Source organism: the organism of the source record quoted next, unplaced genomic scaffold, assembly GCF_019419815.1.
Source record: "Pyrus x bretschneideri cultivar Hongxiangsu unplaced genomic scaffold, Pyrus_bretschneideri_v1 Contig11, whole genome shotgun sequence".
NCBI classification, from domain to species: Eukaryota; Viridiplantae; Streptophyta; class Magnoliopsida; order Rosales; family Rosaceae; genus Pyrus; species Pyrus x bretschneideri.
Genome location: NW_025999402.1, coordinates 5,925,500 through 5,945,480, shown reverse-complemented (window position 1 = coordinate 5,945,480; position 19,981 = coordinate 5,925,500). Strand labels below are relative to the sequence as shown.

The 19,981-nt window shown below is 36.4% G+C and overlaps 3 protein-coding genes across 3 annotated transcripts; 1 reads left to right on the top strand and 2 right to left on the bottom strand.

The window, feature by feature from the left end:
* Nucleotides 1-2,715: 2,715 nt before the first annotated feature.
* LOC103955868 (serpin-ZX-like) lies at nt 2,716-4,227 on the bottom strand. The gene has a single exon (XM_009367778.3). The coding sequence runs from the start codon at nt 4,184-4,186 to the stop codon at nt 2,855-2,857; it is 1,332 nt and encodes a 443-aa protein (XP_009366053.2). The 5' UTR covers nt 4,187-4,227; the 3' UTR covers nt 2,716-2,854.
* Nucleotides 4,228-11,619: 7,392 nt separating this feature from the next.
* On the top strand, nt 11,620-13,058 carry LOC103955881 (chymomexicain-like). The gene is made up of 3 exons (XM_048577313.1): nt 11,620-12,163; nt 12,479-12,960; nt 13,026-13,058. The coding sequence occupies exons 1-3, from the start codon at nt 11,620-11,622 to the stop codon at nt 13,056-13,058; spliced, it is 1,059 nt and encodes a 352-aa protein (XP_048433270.1).
* A 221-nt stretch (nt 13,059-13,279) lies between these two features.
* LOC125471872 lies at nt 13,280-13,937 on the bottom strand. The gene is made up of 2 exons (XM_048572796.1): nt 13,910-13,937; nt 13,280-13,808 (listed from the first exon to the last, which is right to left on the bottom strand). Exon 2 carries the CDS (start codon nt 13,800-13,802, stop codon nt 13,368-13,370), a length of 435 nt encoding a protein of 144 aa, XP_048428753.1. The 5' UTR covers nt 13,803-13,808; nt 13,910-13,937; the 3' UTR covers nt 13,280-13,367.
* Between the last annotated feature and the right edge of the window lie 6,044 nt (nt 13,938-19,981).

Below are 19,981 nucleotides of genomic sequence, written 5' to 3'. Positions count from 1 at the left end.
AGGCTGCAAGTTAGTCATGATGGCTATATAAACTGTATTCTCATAGTTGTAAAGATTAATTCAGTATCAATGTAATCAATTACTTTCTCTCTCTCTGTTATTCTCTTTCTGTATTTATGTGCTTCTCTGCACTACTGTTAATATGGTATCAGAGCCACCAGGCTCACGCCATGGATTCTGGTGGTTTCTTCGTAGTAGTTTGCAAATTTTTTTTTTCTTTCCTAGTTTAGTTTCTTTCCAAATTTCCATTAAATTTTCAGTGCTTCCGCGAGCTTGGGTTGATTTTTCTGCGATTGTTGGTTGATTGTTCTGAGGAATATTGTTTCTTCAGGCCAAATAGAAGTGGCAATTTGTTTTTCTTTTCAATTCTTGAAGTCGGGAATTTTTCAGATTTTCATCGAGTTCTTAATACAAGGAAAGAAGATGGGATGTCAAGCAATTTTTTGGATCCTGTGGAATCCCTTCATCTCAATCGGCGACTGCTACTGGTATTTCTACTACCATTGGGTTCCAAGAAGGAGCATTATTCAACCCTTCAATCAAGGCCTTGCACTGCTCACCCCAATTGTCCCTCTGGTGCCCAATTTTTACTCAGCAACGTCAAAATCACATCTGGGTTTTTCATCTTTCGTGCGTAATCTGTGATTTCAGAAATGAAGTGATATCTGGGTTTTCGAAATCGTAGCGGGTCTTGAAATCGTAGCGTGATTTGAACGCAGTTGGTTAATGGGTTCTTGCCTGTTCGATCCTACTCGTCAATGAAAAATTCAGGAAGGTGATATATTTGGAGTTTGGGTATGATTACATTCTGACTTCTTGGTTCAATTTCACTTTCTTGAGGATTTGTTCATGTGAATTCTTGGTTCATTCTAAATTCTGCAAAATATGGAATTGTTCTTTCTGGTTAATTTTTTGAAGTGGTGTACTCTAAATTTTTTTTTTCCATTTTGCTGGGGAAGTGAAAGTTGTGGCACGAAGCCATTACTAATTGAAATCTGTGTGCTTTCTCCGTCGCTTCTTCTGATTTTCTGGATTCATGATTGGGTTAGTGATGCAAGTAGATATCCGTGGTAATTTCGCACACCAGGTGTTCGACGATTTGCTTCAACCATGTCTTGTTGTCTATACTTCATTTGCTTTTTCATTATTGAGTGATTCTTGAGACTTGGTGATTATGGAGAAGAGAAAATTGACTTTGAAGAAGTGAACATGGATGTGGATATCATGGAAATAGTAGAATCAGATGTTGAATTCGAATCAATGAGTCAGGCACTTGAAAGTCATCAAAGTATTTATGCAGAATGAATAACCATTCTCTGTATCCGATCAGTTGCACAGTTGGTTTTTGGTGCTCAAGCTATACCACTTCTCAGTCAAGGTTTTACTATCCCTTCTCAGTCATTCTTTCATTAATGAAGATTGTTTTTGATTCAATTCTTTCTGTTACTAGTAGTTCATTTTCTAATTGGCTAGATATGAACTGGTTTATAACGTTTCAGTGAGAATTTTCTTGGGAATTTTGGAAGTGTCAAGGCCGATAGCCGTATACTTCAGATTTGTTCAGATTTGTGCACTCGAAAAAGGCCGATTGCCAAGAGTGTGTTGAATGCATTTTGTTTCCTCCATAAGGCCGATAGCCGGAGTGAAAGGTTCTGTCTCAGATATTGTGTGTTATTCCTTAAAGGCCGATAGCCGGAGTAACGTTCTTGAAAAATTTTGTTTGTTGTTATTGTGTGCAACTCCATTAAGGCCGATTGCCGGAGTGCAGTTCTTGTTCCCTTTCTTCATTGAAGGCTGATTGCTAAAGAAGGTTGTGTTTCTTGATTTCTGTAATTGTAAGAAGTTGATTGCTGGATGGTCTGCTTCAATCTCAAACTGGGCAATCCCAGTTGAGATTGAGGGGGGATGTTGACAATATCCAAAGGTTGTTAGAGTTGTTATCAAAATTAGTTAGTTAAATAGCTTAGGCTGCAAGTTAGTCATGATGGCTATATAAACTGTATTCTCATAGTTGTAAAGATTAATTCAGTATCAATGTAATCAATTACTTTCTCTCTCTCTCTGTTATTCTCTTTCTGTATTTCTGTGCTTCTCTGCACTACTATTAATAAAACTGAGTGCAAGTTGGAAGTAGGATTCCTTGACACACAAGAATACAAAGCCTAATAAGACAAGTAAATCAAACCCTAACCCTAGACATAAGAGGAAAACAGAGAATCCGGATGGGATTGTATGCTCCTACTCACTGTTAAAAGGAAAGGGTGCATAATTCCAATTGCAAATAATTTGTCTAATTCTCGAACAAATTTTTTATTTTTTTTTAGTATAGCAATACATTTTATAATAAGATAAATGAGAGTTTGGTTCGGTTAAGCTACAATAGACCATATGCATTAAAAGCTAGGCTATACAACAATAAGTACCTATACAATAGGCCTCTTGACTCTGATCGCAAGCCTTATTTTGTTGGATCTTATTTTCAGACTTTGTTTCCACAATACAGAGACTTGCTAACTTTACTCCATCAACAGGAACATCAAACAACGTACTTGGATGGTTCCGCTTTGGAATTCTCTTTTGAGCAGAACGGTTTGTTCTTCATGATTCAAAATCTCAGATACACCCTAATCATCCGAAAACATTGTTATTTTCGTATTGGATGTGGACAATTTTTAGAACAAAACCACCGCAAACTAAATTATCAAAAATGCAACCTAAATAAAAGAGTTGGGAATTTTATTAATAATCATAAAGGTCTAGTTCGTTCAGTTTTCATATGTTAAGCTCCCAGGCAGGCAATGAAGACCACAGCCAACTACAAATTGAATTTACATATATAACCCAAATAGATAGATCAACCCGCGAGCGGATTCAGCACTTGCCCAATGAACAACACCGTTCCAGTAATTTCTTCTCTGATGACGAACATGAATGGATGATCGGCCACAAAATCTATCTTGTCAGGAGGATTAAGCGAACTCCCCGCAAGAATGCCAGTAACAGCTGCCGCTTCAGTGCCTTCTTCATTAACTTCAACGCAGGATTTGTGAAGCATCCTAAAAGCATCGCCGGAAGGAAGCCAGTTAAACATCTCTGTCAACTCACTAGTAAAAGGCAACACCAATCCTAAATCCTTGAGAGTTTTGGACGCTTCCAAGTCGGAAGAAAACTTAAACCTTGGGATTTTGAAGTCGCCCACTTCAACTTTACCGTACGGTTGATGTCGATTCAAGAAGTCAGATCCGGAACAAACTTTGTCCACCAAACCTGGCAGTCCGTCTTCCGCATCAGGCAGAATCAAGTACATGGAGAAACGTCGCCGAGGAGGTTTGCCTTCTTCTTCTCCACCTTGTCGGTAAGGAAGCTGTAAGACTTTAAAGCCGTCAAACGCCCTTACAAACTGCCACTTGTCGCTGGTCATGAAGTGTGCCCGAACTGAGCTCCCGTCGAGGAGGTTGAAGTCATGCTCTTTGGTATTCAACGCATCAAACTTCTCCTCCCAAACCCCTTTGAAGTACAATGCATTCGCAAACACGAGCCTTGTTGCACCGTTAATTGATGCGGGAGGAAGAAATTCTTTGATCAGGCCACCAGTCTTCCCTTGGGCCCAAGAATTCACTTTGATTCTCACCTCATCCGCTTTGTTCTGGAAATCGACTTCGTCCGCAACTGCCTTGTAAAACACGGCCACCGCCTCTTTGAAAGAAGGCTTGATAGAGAGAGACTCATCAACCCAAAGTCCATTGGCAAAGGACAGACGGGGACCGCCACTGGCAGATCCATCTGCCAAAACCAATGGAACTATATCCGCAGCGAGGGCGTTGAGTTCGGCGGTGGAGTTGGACTTGAGAAAAGAGAGTAACTGGTCCCTCGCCGGACCCTTTGTCCCCGCCACGATCAGGCTCAAAACGATGTGGATGGACAGCGGAGAGAACACCATGTTTTTGTCCTTGGCTTCGGACTGAAGCAAAGGCTTTGTGATTCTCATAGCGGCAGCTGTTTGGCTGCGGACAAAAATTCTCAAATCTGACAAATCCCTATCCCTAGATATCACTGGAAGTTGGACCGGAGGAGTGGTTAGGGTTTTTGCGATGATGGTGGGGTGAATAGGCGGCTTCTTGGACCAGAAAATAAAGCTAAAAAGTAAAAACAGCGAGCAGGAAATTAGTTTGAGAGGAGATGCCATGCCTGATGAATCGATGACTCCGTCGGAGATTCGGGATAGGAACAAACAAATACTTGACACATATTTGTATGAGAATATATCAACTATAGTCAAAAATTAATTTTTAATTTTAAAAATATCACTTTTTATAAAAATCTTTCAAATATATCCAAAATTTTATTTAAATAGACACAAATACTTTTAAATTTAACAATCAAATAAATTAAAGGTTTTTTTAGCCAAAATGATTCATGAAATTGACATAACTTCTTAATCTAGTCCTTAACAATGAATGATAATCAATAGTAGTGTTCTAGAAATTGTCTATCGTGAATCATTTTAGTCTTTCTTTGAATTTGTCAATCGTGATCATTTTGGTTTTTTCATGAAACATCTGACAATTGCTCTGTTAGTATTATGATGTGGCGCCACGTGGATCTCACGGATTAACTTTAAAAACTATTTTTATATTTAAAACTAAAAATGATATTAGTTAGAAAAAAAGTGTTGAAGGCATGATTGAAATTATGCTACTACCACTTGCGGTAACCGTAGCGGCACTCAATGTCGGTGATGAGGGGGTCGAAGGGGATAGGGTTGTGATGGTGGAGTGTAGAAGCGAGGATGAAGTTGGACTAGAGCTTGAGACGACAGTAGCTAAAAAGCCTTTAATTTATTTAATTGTTAAAACTGAGGGTAATTGTGTCTATATAAATGAAAATTCGGATATATTTGAAAGTTTTTATAAAAAGTGACATTTTTGAAATTAAAAGTTAATTTTTTACTATATTTGACAAATACTCTATTTTGTATTTAATCACTAGATTTTATAACATCTAATTGTCTTGATTAAGAGTAATGTTGAGATTTTAAAACTTATTTAAACCAAAAATGAAATGATTCATAAAAAAACGTAGGCAACAAGTCAGCAAAAACACTACTGCAAATAACAAATTATGATAAATAACTTGGGTTTTATTTATATATGCTTACTGAACATCACATTATATTTATAGTTTTTTTTTTTGTTTAATTTTATTTTCCACACCTTGAGGATAATTTGTGATTTAAGTTTGGGGATGAGAAATATGTCACAACCCGGCTCGGGGCGGATCACTTCCCAGGCCCGCTCCACCACAGTAGCACGATATTGTCCGCTTTGGGCTTACCATTCCCTCACGGTTTTGTTTTTGGGAACTCACGAGCAACTTCCCAGTGGGTCACCTATCATGGGATTACTCTAGCCCCCTTCTCGCTTAACTTCGGAGTTCCTACGGAACCCGAAGCGAGTGAGCTCCTTAAAGGCCTCGTGCTAAGTAGGGATTGGAATATACATTTAAGGATCACTCCCCTGGGCGATATGGGATGTCACAAAATAATTTTTTAGGCTTCTAATTTTTGAGTCAGTTAAAAATTTTCATTCTTTTTAAGTTAATATTCATAGATTATTTTAAACATTAGAACAAATGGGCATGGTGATGATTAATCCCACATTAAAGTCTTTTCTATTTATTATTGCTTAAACACTAATCCATGAGTTATACTTTGAAAATTTGCACGTTCACACCAAAATGGTATGTGGGGAGTGAGATTGGAAGACCTATTTTTCGTTTAATTTTTTAATTTTTGTTCAAGTAATATAAATTTTGGTATTTTTTATAAAATAAAGTATTAATTGTTCCACCTGAAACTTTGATTAGTAACCGGGCTAGTCTTGCCTAATCAGCAGTGATTCTCGCATCAAACAATAGAGTCTTGGCATGGGGCAGAGTGGTTAGCTGGTTTTGTAGCCTTTTCAACTCAAGTTAGTAAGTCCTTAAGGGTGCTCTACACCTGGTTCCCTAAAACCCTAGTGGATTGGGAGTCATTGACTTAAGGCTCGTTACATGGGTTGGAATGAAAGCTTAAGTGAACTGACATTTAGGGGTAGGTTCGGTTTCATTTTGGTTTGGTTTTTTGCCAAAACCGAAACCGAACCAAAACTTCGGTTCGGTTCAATTTTCTTCGGTTCGATTTTGATACGGTTTCGGTTTTTTTAATTTTATAAAACTTGATTTTTTTTAATATGGAATTTAGAAAAAATGCTAGCATTGGTAGACTAATAATAAGAAAATGTGAAAAGTGGGAAAGTAGGAAGATATACAAAGATCATATAAACCAATCTTATTCTATTAACAACTTCAATTGAAAACAACAGAAATTAATCTATTGCCTCGTGTCATAATTTAGTGACTCCATTCTAGTTACAATCCAAATACACTTAATTTGAACCTCATAATGGTCAGAAAATTTTGCCTCAAGTCGCTAGATATTGAATAACAGGTGCCATATGAACTAGGGTCAGGGCCGTGACAGAGCCACCAGCCATGAAAGCTTCTCCGAATGTTCCTTCGCCAATTTTGTAAATCTTTACTAGGTCACTGTTTCAAGAAATGATCATCTTATGTCAGCTTATTAACAAAAATTCAAATTGTAAATCTTTTCTTGGGACGGAGATAGAAATTTATTCTAATTGAAGCAACTTAAAAAACAACTAAGAGAACCGTATTATAATATGGCTTATACCCAATCTGATAATGAGATGATTTCAAATGACGATGTATCACAATTTCAATGTTACAAAAATTTCAATGTAGTAGTGGAAAGTGGGCAAATTGATGAGAAAAATATTGATACATGAGAGGTGGAAGAGGGGATTTTCCGTTTGATTGACAGAAAAATAGCACTTTTGCTCATACTATATTTGATATAGAGTAGAAGTAGCTTGAAGGTATGCTTAATATTAGATGCATATATTTTCTTCAAAGATAGCATGAAAGTATGGTATGGCTTCTGTGTCAACCTAGAAATAGGCCCCACACTTTCCACGTCATTAGTTTTAAATATGGACAGTTAATCAAGTAACTTGACACGATGAGTTTTAAGGTAAAATAAAAAATAGAAAGAAATAGAAGCGTAACTCGATTGGAAAAGCATTTAGAAATCTTGATGATGTGAAATTAATGTAAGACCATCTCCAAAAGAGATGTCGAATCCTAGTTGGAATTCCATGTAATCAAAATTGAAGGTCTGAGTGAGCTCCAATCGATATGGCAATCTTATGTGGATTGACATATGAGTTTTCATATGTCAAATTTGACATATGAGAAAATGTGATGTCAATTTTTTTAATTATTTTATTATGGGTCCTATTAATGCACCAATTATAGAAATTGAAAATGTATTTTAATTGATTTCTTTTTAAAATAGGTCCTACAAATATCATCTATAACAAAGAAACATATCGGTTAGAAAAATAGAAAATCTAACATGGCCACATCAACCATCCAATTACTATTGACTTTTATCTTTTGACATCTCTTTTGGAGATGCTCTAAGTAGCTCTTTAATTAAACACAACCATTTGAACATGGCCTCACACATTAATCGAAAAGGACTTTAAGGTGTTTATCTACTTTTGGATATATTCATCGAACTTGGCCTCATGGACTGATCGATCAATGTTCTTAAAGACCACATATATGTTAATTACTCATTTTTTCTTGTACAAGAAAGAAAACTAACCCTCTAAACCCTAACATTATATTGAAACATAACATCATTGTTACAAAGAAAAATGCCCTCGTTTGGATTTGAACTTGGGTGGCTATTAATTTTCTTTTGTTTTTGCCAAAGAGTGGCAGTTAATTGAAAACAAATTTATAAAAGCCACTTTCGTCAAAGACAACATATAGAAATATAGCTATTATTTTACACTTATTTAAACTAAACCAAAAATGAATTGATTCATAAATAAAAAATACAAGTAAACGAAAAACACTGTTGCAAGCAACAAATTACGATAAATAACTTGAGTTTTATTATTGATGTGCTTATTGAACATAACAATATAATAATACGAATTAAATTTGAGTTTTTGTGCCCTAGACGTTTTGAGTTCCCGTGCAGTCACCTTGGTTGCCTTGAGCCAGGGCCGACCTAGGAAGAAATACAAGAGACAAATGAGTACTTTTTTGATATATTCATCGAACTTGGCCTCATGGACTGATCGATCAATGTTCTTAAATTTGGCAATGTTGTGAGGAGGGCTAGTATCACATATAGTGAAAATCAGTACTCTTGTGTCCATCCTCATTTGGTTGGGTATATTTGAGTCTTCAGGACCCAAATGCAACCAAGAAGATAAAATAATTAATAATTTTTCACTTATAATTGAGTGGTATAAGGGAATGACCCTCATGAAAGATCGATCTGTTATTTACTACTTTATTCAAAGGTCCAACTTCCTCACCAGTTTATTATGAAATTTTCATGGTCTCCATGACTTTCGGATTTGGCTAACCCCATTTACAGCGACTTGACATTTAGATTACAGTAATGAAAAAAAAGAAAAACCTAAACAAAAGATTCAATTGTCTTAAGATATCCGCCGTCCAGCTACAGAATGGATGTTCGATCTTCGTTAGAGAAATAAGGCAAATACGATGAATGATATGGATGGTGTCACCTTTGCGACTAAAGATTTCATAATTGATTGACATTATCAGCCAATTATGTTAGTTTAGCCGAAAGTGCTTTCTATAAACTTTCCAGGAAACACTTGTGGCTAAAGTTTCTCAGTAATCAAGTTGTTGATGCTCTAGCTTCATTTGGCACAGCTGGTAGTGCTCTTATTATTGGTGGTCAACTGTTCCAGATTTTCCCTAGAAAATTGCCCATCTTATGCTAGATTTCTACTAGATTCTTTCCTGTATTATTTGAGATTACTCTACCTACAACGATTCACAAGGATCGCTATACGTAGTACCATAGCTTAGGAATACGCCAACGGTATCACATACAAATCGTCACGCTACGCGCACAAACGCAATATAATGCATTTCACACAATCCTCAATGGAACATGGTTTGGTTCGCCCTCACATGCAGATATATAATATACGTGTAAGCAATTCATCGTGGATATAACATTTATGGTTAAATTGATGACTTTACAAATGTGTGGAATAGATTCACCCCATGTAGATTAGAATTTTGAAGATAAGTTGTTTGTTAATGATTGTCTACATGATAAAGGCATGGTGTGGCATCCGTGTCAATCTAGAAATTGGCCTCACACTTTCCACGTCATTAGTTTTAAATATTTGCAGTTAATCAAGTAACTTGACACGATGAGTTTTAAAGTAAAATAAAAAATAAAAATAAAAAAGAGCGTAATTCAATTGGAAAAGCATTTAGAAATCTCAAGGATGTGAAATTAACGTAAGTGGCCCTTTAATTAAACACAACCATTTGAACATGGCCTCACACATTAATCAAGAAAGACTTAAAGGTGTTTATCTACTTTTGGATATATTCATCGAACTTGGCCTCATGGACTGATCGATCAATGTTCTTAAAGGTATCGTTTGGTATGCAAACGGGACGGGACGAAACGGAATGGGATGGGACGGGACGGGACAGGACGGAACGGAACGGAGCGAGAGCAAAAATGCTCTCGGATGGAAACAAGGAGGAAGAAGAAGGAGACGGAGAGGTTACAATTTTGTGTTCCACGGATGTGGAACAAGTCGTTCCAGGGGAGTGAGGTGGAACGAAAATTCACCAAAAACTCGTCCCGTGGAACAACTCGTTCCACCCGTTTTAGGCGCACCAAACGTGGGACGGAACGCCTTGTCTCACTCTGCTCCGTTCCGTCCCACGTACCAAACGGTATCAAAGACCACATATATGTTAATTACTCATTTTTTCTTGTACAAGAAAGAAAACTAACCCTCTAAACCCTAACATTATATTGAAACATAACATCATTGTTGCAAAGAAAAAGGCCCTCGTTTGGATTTGAACTTGGGTGGCTATTAATTTTCTTTTGTTTTTGCCAAAGAGTGGCAGTTAATTGAAAACAAATTTATAAAAGCCACTTTCGTCAAAGACAACATATAGAAATATAGCTATTATTTTACACTTATTTAAACTAAACCAAAAATGAATTGATTCATAAATAAAAAAAACAAGTAAACGAAAAACACTGTTGCAATTAACAAATTACGATAAATAACTTGAGTTTTATTATTGATGTGCTTATTGAACATAACAATATAATAATACGAATTAAATTTGAGTTTTTGTGCCCTAGACGTTTTGAGTTCCCGTGCAGTCACCTTGGTTGCCTTGAGCCAGAGCCGACCTAGGAAGAAATACAAGAGACAAATGAGTACTTTTTTGATATATTCATCGAACTTGGCCTCATGGACTGATCGATCAATGTTCTTAAATTTGGCAATGTTGTGAGGAGGGCTGGCATCACATATAGTGAAAATCAGTACTCTTGTGTCCATCCTCATTCGGATTCGACGCTCCCCGACCACCATTACCTCTTTTCCCCACCAAAACACCACGTAACTATTGAAATAAATATGGCAATCTTGTAGGTAGACTTCATATAACCACTACAACTTTATTCATACTACCGAAATAAAAGAAAAAATTAAACCCGAAGAAATGCAAGAGACAAATTAAGCATATGATAGATCAGAATGGTTGAAGTAGAGGAAAACATCAGAATTAAGTGCCCAAAGCTTTATTGAATGGTCAAAATTCGTCTACTGGATACGTGTACGTTTCAAAATTTTCATTATCTAATTTGAGATCTGCTTTGATCACAATTCGGTCCTCCTTCATGTACATTTCTGATTATGCATTATACCAAAACTAGTTCAAAATTAGCGTGTTTTTACTTTAGATTGAATCTGTTTATTTTCCTCATTTGTGATTGATCCTTCAAAAATTTTGTACACATGTATAGCAACTTGATGCCCAAGAAAACAAGTTTATGTTGACATTACTGCATAAATAAATAGTTCACATCATATATATTCCCAATCAACATTGTGTTCGCACACTATTCACAGTCCACATCACACGACGAATGTTAAAATGAACCGATCATTGATTCAAATGATAAAAAGAAATTAAGGTAATGATTCAACTCTGGACTAAGAGAGTAAGCTAGCCTAAGTTCCTAAAATAATAACAAAACCACGAATTGTCAGCTTGATCTCTTCATTTCAATGGGACTCTCTTTTGGTACATGAAATTAAACAGTAAGCTAGCCTAAGTGCCTAAATATAATGCAAATGGGATGTGAATGGTTAGAATGATGTAAAGATAATCAATCGGACAAATATTGTTTGGGCAGTTGAAAGTTTTCAAATTACATCAACACCAATTTCTTCATTTCACACTTGCAATATTGTGTTCCCTTTACATTTTTTCTCAAAACCTCATACACTGTTGCTTACACGGAAAATATGGTGCATTATTGGTAATTTGTGAGGTACATCAGAGTTTAATGGGAGAGATAAACGCTGACACTTTACAAGTGTGTGAGTTAGTATAAAAACCCATTCATTTGTGCAAACTATTACTCAGTGAGATCAAAAGCTAGCTAGCAACATGTCTCCCCTCAAAACAATATTCTTTGTAGCACTAACCATAGGAACTTTGGCAACCTCTCCTTCCTCGGCTAGCCAATTTCATGGCAATGAGGAGGTGGGGAAGAATCATGATGAGGAAGAAGCAATGCGGGAGATGCACATCAAGTGGATGAAGGAACACGGGAGAGTGCACAACACCCTAGAGGAGAGGGAGATGCGCTACCAAAATTTCAAGGCTACAGCTAAGTTCATTGAGGCTTCCAACAAAGACACAAGCAAGACATACACCTCTGGCCAAAATTTCAAGGCTACAGCTAAGTTCATTGAGGCTTCCAACAAAGACACAAGCAAGACATACACCTCTGGATTCAACGCTCTATCGGACCTCACGGACGATGAGTTTCAGAGACTGGCTACTTGCGCAGGTGGAAGAGTGGCCCCCCACTCGTCTCCAACCAACGACGCCATCTACATTGACGATGCTGGACTTGAGGATGTGCGAGAATACGTGGATTGGGTGGATGCTGGGGCTGTGACCTCGGTGAAGGATCAGGGCCTTTGTGGTAAGACTATGCTTAATTTCTTACACTAGTTAATACTTCACCTTTGTTTAAAGTTTTAGTTTTTTTCAATAAAAAAACTAAAGGATTTCAGCTTTTTGCATTAATAAAATGATCATGTTTTAGTAAATTTAAACAGATCAAGTTTTAATATTTTAATAAAACCCATCAAAACCCTCTAGAAAGTTTTGAACAAGTAGTTAACCCTTCAATTATATATGCAACTATTTATTTGTTAAGAAAGGAAAATAAAACACAATAATTGTTCAACGAGTTGTTGGGGAACTTAAAATGTACTTTATGTTGTTTGTGAGACAGGGTCCTGCTGGGCATTTAGTGCAGTAGGAGCCGTGGAAGGGCTGAACAAAATCAAGACCGACGACTTAGTCGACCTTTCAGTTCAGCAACTCATCGACTGTGACACTCATGGGTACAATAAGGGCTGCAGTGGTGGCTATATAGACAAAGCCATGAAGTACATGTCTGACATCCAACAAAGCATTGATACGGAAGAGGAATACCCGTACAAGGGCGTACAGTCACCGATCTGTTTAGCGAAGCCAGAAGGCGACTACAGCGACATTATAACTGTTACCGGTTATGCCTTTGTCTCTCCCAATGAAGCCTCCTTGGCTATAGAAGTTTCCCGGCAGCCCGTTTCTGCTCTGGTGGATTTTCATGACCCTGAATTTAAAACTTACAGAACTGGTGTGTACGATGGGCACTGTGGCCAGAACACAACACATGCCGTCCTTGTCGTCGGATATGGCGGTGATGTTTTTATCGGACAAGAGTCACTAGTAAAAAAAACACTTTGCGCGACGTAGGTATTTTCGTCGCGCAAAGTAAAAAATCGTTGCCTAAGGGTTTGCGCGACGCAACCTTCGTCGCGCATTAATCGTCGCGCAAAGTCTGAGACGCTAGGGTTTGCGCGACGGCCCACGGGGCGTGCGTCGCGCAAAGTGGGTTTGCGCGACGAAGCCATGCGTCGTGCAAAGTGATTGGTCGTGCAAAGTGGGGAGTAGTTTTGGTCAAACTTTTTTTTTTTTTTTTTTTTTAATTCTTGATAAATATTGTAATTAAATTCGAAAGAATAATTAATTAACCAAGCAAAAGTATTTAATTATAAAATATATGAAAATGTACATACAAGATCCGAACAAAAAAGAAAAAACTAAAAGTGAACTAGGTTTAATACATCAAGCTATTAGGTATCAGCAGGGCGAGGTGGCTCTGAGGTCGAAGGTGGACCAAGATGAAGTGCTGGTAGTGAGATTTGAAGGCCGGACATCTGTATGGCTTGTACAAGGTCTCTCCACGCCCCGCCATATGACCTCATCTCCTCGCCCTGGGCCCTCAGCTGCTCCTTCATCTGCTCGCCCTGGGCCTTTAGGGTTGTCACTTCCTCCTTCAATGCATCTACCTCTGCGTTTGATCTGGAAGAAGAGGCACCCATTTCACGAATCTGTGCTTTCCCCATACACCGAACAACCTTGCCACGACGACGACCTAAGTTCTGATCCAGGACATCAGTCATGATCTGAAAACCTACATCCTCAGGTATCGTGATGTCCTCGATCGGGGTCTCCGGGGGAAGCTGCGATGTTGCTTCTTGGAGAACAGAAGTGCTCTTTTCCACCATAGTAGCCTATAATAATAAAGAAAAAACATATAATGTTTAATAACAAAATATAAATAATATTTGAATGATTCATACATATAAGAATAATAATAATTACATATACTTACATGAAACTGCTCAGTAATCTCCTGACCAGGTCGATATATATATATATATATATGTGTGTGTGTGTCCCAATCTTGTCACAACTACATAAATACAGAACAACTAGATATATATATATATATATATATATATCATTACAAAACATTGGAGAAAATTTTGACCATGAGGCTTATTATGATATGGCTACGTTATTAGCCATATTTCCTTATAAATGTTATTGACTTTATATAACTGACCAAAACTTAATAAATTAGGTCACCCTGTGCATGTAGGTGGATACTCCATTTATATAGGAAAAGCCAGGGTATCACATGGCTGGTCTTAGTTGGATTTTAGAACATTGTTAGAAACTTTTCAGCCCTGAACCAAAAGTTTATACATTTTAGTTCTTAAAATTTTCCAAATAAATCATTAAAGGAATCAAAATGTTGTATGAGGTCGCCTCTAATTTTTCCAAATAATTAGTCTTTTTTCTGAAATTATGAAGATAAAAAGCAAGAAAGTAAGCAAAATCCTGATCGAAAACAGTGAGATTTCTATACCACAGACACGGAACACTTAATAAGGTAAAAACCATCAAGGAAAAATACCAGTGAAGTTGTTGCTGCTTATGCAGTCAAGGTATCGTCTGAAAAAGAAAAAGAAAACGGATGGCAAGCAATTCCAAAACCAAAGGGACACTCGTCAAAACCAAGCTATCTGTCAAAGTATCGTCTGAAAAAGTAGCGTGCTTCTCCAGTGCACAAAATTTAAATTTTCTTCCCATAATTTAAACTATAAACATCATCTTGATCTTTGGTTCTATGAAAGTGAAACAGAATATGATAAAACTATAAACATGTACCTAATGAAGCTATAAACAGAATATGATAAACATGTACCTAATGAAGCTAAAATCATCAGATCAGATACATTGCATTGACTTGACACAGGACTTAAATTGTAGAAATTACATCTGAAAATTATACATCACTGCCCAATTCTTTTTTCTTGGTGAATGCAGTATTACCCTCAATTAAACTTAAACCAAACAAACTAAACTGGAATATACCTGAAGAATATTGGATCACCAATAGCTTTTAGCATCTCTAGGCGTTCCTGAAACTCTGAAGCATAGCATCTTCACCATCGGTGTAAAGCCACTCTTGCACCTAAGAAAAAGACAACAGGTTAAATGGAAAACTTAGGACAGAGATATGATGAAGCTGAATTTTGGGTTGAATAAAGAAATGTCTACCTCATCTAGCTTTCCAATAAAGGATTGGCGTTCCTCGCTAGTTGAAATTTTTTCAAATTCCTCGGATGTTTCAAACTGGTATACGAAAGAATTCACGGCATAATATACAAAACAAACTACAAAACAAACTACATTAATAACTTTATCAAACAACAATTGCAAGGCATAATATCACGGAAAAGCATCGTACCTAATAAAAGAGAAATGCAGACTTGCTTTAATGGGTGAAGACAAATTCCGTGATGCATAAAACTATAAACAGAATATGATAAAACTATAAACATGTACCTAATAAACATCATCTTGTACTTGTCATTGAAGGCATTTTAAGTTCATCAGCCGCCGGCCTGTTAAAAAGGTCCTTAATTAACACGGCATATGCATCCTTAATTAAAATCAGATTAATAAAAGCCAATTTCATGTTCATACACAAAACACACATACATCAACAAAATACTCAGAAATCAACTTGCAATTTGAGCCTAAACCCTAAATAACAAAAACCCATTGAAAATCAGAAACCCTTACCTTGATTTTGGGACTTGATTCGCGTCGGCTTCGAGATTTGCGTGAAGAGGAGAGAAAGAGATCTGGGGTCTACGGGAAAAGAAAGGGGACGGGATTTTGGGTTCAAGATTTGTGAAGAGGAAAGAGGGAGATAAAGAGGGATGGTTCAAGATTTCTGGGTTATGTTCGAATAGAAGGAGGAGGGTTCAGTTGGGAGGAGAGAAGGAGATTTGGGGTCTACGGGAAAAGAAAGGGGACAGGATTCTGGGTTCAAGATTTGTGAAGAGGAAAGAGGGAGATAAAGAGGGATGGTTCAAGATTTCTGGGTTATGTTCGAATAGAAGGAGGAGGGTTCAGTTGGGTTAGGTTTGAATAGAAGGAGGAGAGGGAGATAAAGAAGGGCTGTCATTTGGGTTCGAATTGAGGGAGATAAAGAGGGCAAAGTGGAAAATTTTGGAAAAATTGAAAAAGAGCGCCTATTTTTCACTATTATACCGCCAAAATTATCACACCTTGCGCGACGTAGGTGTTTAATTCGACGTCGCGCAAAGTTGTTTTGCACGACGATCATACTAAGGCGTCACGCAAAGTATTTAATTGGAAAAAAAAAGTATTATGAAAATTACCGAAAATGTGACTTTCCTCCTTTCAAATTCAAATTTTTTTAAACATAAAGCCCACAATAATATATTTTTCTAACAAAAACCCACAATAATTTTTTTTTTCATATATATCAGTCAATCTCTTAAGTATTATAAGTACGAAATAAATAAATAAATTAAAATCTACTTAGTAAATATATATACGGTTGAACTTCATAAGAAAAGCATCGTATGAAACTAGTTTCAAAGATCCAACCGTCAAACTTGTTTCTATATGCTTCGAGATCGCATCAGCCAAAAATCGCAAAAAATAAACATGCAGAGATCAAGTAACGAGACAAAACTTTTTGACGATTATAAACGAAAAAGCACGATTTAACGGTTATTTTAACTCCAATTTTGATGATTTTTTACAGCTACACTCCTTGATCCTATATGAATACAATAAACAAATTTGATCGTCAATTTAAAATGTTTACACAAGTGGATACCACAAAATCTTATGTTATACTTGATGAAAGTATAAATAAACTCCAAATGTTAGTGAATCTAATGTTTTGATGTGATACGCATTGTACGAAACTAGTTTTAACGATCCAACCGTCAAAGTTGTTTGTATATGCTTCGAGATCGTGTACACCAAAAATTGCAAAAAACAAACATTCAGAGATCAAGTAACGAGACAAAACTTTTCGACGGTTATAAATGAAAAATCACGATTTAACGGTTATTTTAACTTTGATTTTGATGATTTTTTACAGCTACACTCATTGACCTTATATAAATACAATGAATGAATTCGATCTTCAATTTAAAATATTTACACTAGTGGATACCACAAAATCTTATGTTATACTTGATGAAAGTATAAATAAACTCTTAAGTGTTAGTGAATCTATCGTTTTGATGGGATATGCAGCTTAGAAACTAATTTCAACGATCCAACTGTCAAACTTGTTTATATATGCTTCAAGATCGCATACGCCAAAAATTGCAAAAAACAAACATTCTGAGATCAAGTAATAAGACAAAACTTTTCGACAGTTATAAACGAAAAATCACGATTTAACGGTTATTTTAACTCCGATTTTGATGATTTTTTTACAGCTACACTCCTTGACCCTAAACAAATACAATGAATGAATTCGATCTTCTATTTAAAATATTTACACTAGTAGATACCACAAAATCTTATGTTATACTTGATGAAAGTGTAAATAAACTCTTAAGTGTTAGTGAATCTATCGTTTTGATGTGATACACATCCTACGAAACTAATTTCAACGATCCAACCGTCAAACTTGTTTATATATGCTTCGAGATCGCATACGCCAAAAATTGCAAAAAACAAACATTCAGATATCAAGTAACGAGACAAATATATGAACGTATACATAAATTAACAAATTGGAAATGGAAGTTTAAAAGATGAGTTAGTGTTTATATGTATCTCAACTCTCAATCATGAGGAAGTAGAACTATGTGCCTTATGGTTTACAATTGAGTATTATATGATTAGTTTGAAAATTTTCTAATTTATTCAGTTTATAATTGGCCATAAATAAATAGGAGTTTATAATGTGCGTAGAAATCACTTTCCAAAAATATAACGTATGCATAAGATTCTTGTAGCGCCTTTGGTTGCTAGAGTTCAAACTTCTCCAGTCGTCATATGTATTTGTCCAATGTTCAATCCGGGTTAAGCAATTATATTTGCATTCAAATTTAAATTTGTTGGTTTTGTCCAATCAACTCTCATATCTTTTCCCACCACAACACTAACACTTGCAAATAGCAACATATATAGCAAAAATCAACAACAATGTTAGTTAGGTGATAATGTTTTAGCTCAACTTTCTGTATGTAAGCTAAAGAAGCTTCTAAGCCACACACGATTGATAATATATAATGTTACATGTTTCCTCCTTAAATTCATTTTTTCAGCATTTTATTTAATATAAGAACACAATATTTGTATTAAGTTCATAGTTTTTATATGCATCAAATGAATGTCTATCTCATATACTATGACTACTTTCTGGTAGATAATTTCCTTAATTTTTGGTATTAACAGCATGGAAAGGATCCTAGAAATACTCATATGCTAAGAGCACTAGTAGAAACAAGGTTAGTAACACAATATTTTTCAAAGCACATTTACTAGTTAAAGTATTGTTGGAACTACCTGGTGTATAGAGAAAAAGAAAATCAACAAGATAGTTATCTCCCTTGATTTTACAATTTCAATTTCGTAAATGAATCACATGAAGGATCTACATATTATTAATTCAGTTTACATCATGTTTAAGAACAAGGGAAGGATTGCAATCGAAAAAACATAAAGAATTAATATCAATTCAAACCTGATCTGGTAGACGATTTTGAAGAGAGAGATGGAAGACGGAGGTAGCTGCTGCAACTGGGTTTGCAGTTTCTGCCTCCCAAACTAATCAAATTAAATAAAAAAAGTCGTTGACTTTGTGCGACGCAGGTGGGCATACGTCGCGCAAAGATGTTTTGCGCGACGCAGGTGGTCATATGTCGCGCAAAACATCTTTGCGCGACGTATGCCCACCTGCGTCGCGCAAAGTCAACGAAAGAAGCGGTAAATCCTTTTTCGTTTGGCGCCAAAAGTTTGGCGACGAATGACGGCGTCGCGCAAAACTGCTTTGCGCGACATATGTTCACCTATGTCGCGCAAAGGCGTTTTGAGCAACGTGTTCGTCGTCGCGCAAAGTGCCGTCGCGCAAAGTCTGTTTGCGCGACGTTTTGTGTTATACGTCGCGCAAACGGACTTTGCGCGACAAAATTTTCTCCGTCGCGCAAGATTCCGTCGCGCAAACATGTTTTTCTACTAGTGAGTGGTGGGTTGTGAAGAACTCCTGGGGTCCACAATGGGGTGACGGAGGCTACATCCGACTGCCGAAAGGTGTCAATCTTAAAGACGGACCATGCGGGCTTGCTATGTCAGCAGTAGTTCCATACTCGGAGTCGGAGGGAAATTAGCTTTCATCGTTCATAAGTTTCTTAAATAATAATTATCTGATGCTCAGTTGGTTTGATTACATGGATATATATATATATATAAAATAAACACACTGTTCCCTACTTCATTTTGTGAAAGACAACCTCTCTCTCTCTCCAGCTAAAAAGCACCTCATTGTCTAATAACAATTTATAGCATTATCCAACAGTTGCTGTACTATTGCTATTGGTCTATGAGCACATAAGTTTGTGTTCCTTGGCTTCAAAGGACACATATAATTTATTGTGCGCAATGTTCATATTTTTTGTAGCGTCATTTAGTAATGTACTTTACCATTTAGTCTCATATGTTCGTTTTGTTCTTTTGATATAACTTCTTCTTTAACTTCACTCACACGCATTGCACATGTAGTTCCCTTTCGTATATCTATACGAGATATATCTTTGAAAATGTCAAGTGCACATTGTAGAAAAGGAAGGGAACATATGAAGTGTGAAAGAAATTGGTGTTCATCTCAAGTACATTATTAGTTTTCGATCATGACATTTCTAATAGTGTGAAGTCGGTTGGTGAAGAATTATACGATGCTATAGGAATTTTTGAAATTTGAAGTAAATTCTGAAAATGAAATTAAAAATTGGAACATATAAGTGTTTCATTTCAAGGAAAAAAAAAACACCTACGTTTCAATTACTAATATCATCGGTGTTTCCGAATTATGATGCGTGACATCAACCAATGT

What these genes read in the sequence shown, in the direction of transcription:
- LOC125471872 (XM_048572796.1), bottom strand. Translation starts at nt 13,802, where the DNA reads ATGGTGGAAAAGAGCACTTCTGTTCTCCAAGAAGCAACATCGCAGCTT.
- LOC103955881 (XM_048577313.1), top strand. Translation starts at nt 11,620, where the DNA reads ATGTCTCCCCTCAAAACAATATTCTTTGTAGCACTAACCATAGGAACT. An exon ending in GAAGGATCAGGGCCTTTGTG is followed by an intron (nt 12,164 to 12,478) that starts GTAAGACTATGC and finishes TTTGTGAGACAG; the next exon opens with GGTCCTGCTGGGCATTTAGT. An exon ending in TTATCGGACAAGAGTCACTA is followed by an intron (nt 12,961 to 13,025) that starts GTAAAAAAAACA and finishes TCGTTGCCTAAG; the next exon opens with GGTTTGCGCGACGCAACCTT.
- LOC103955868 (XM_009367778.3), bottom strand. Translation starts at nt 4,186, where the DNA reads ATGGCATCTCCTCTCAAACTAATTTCCTGCTCGCTGTTTTTACTTTTT.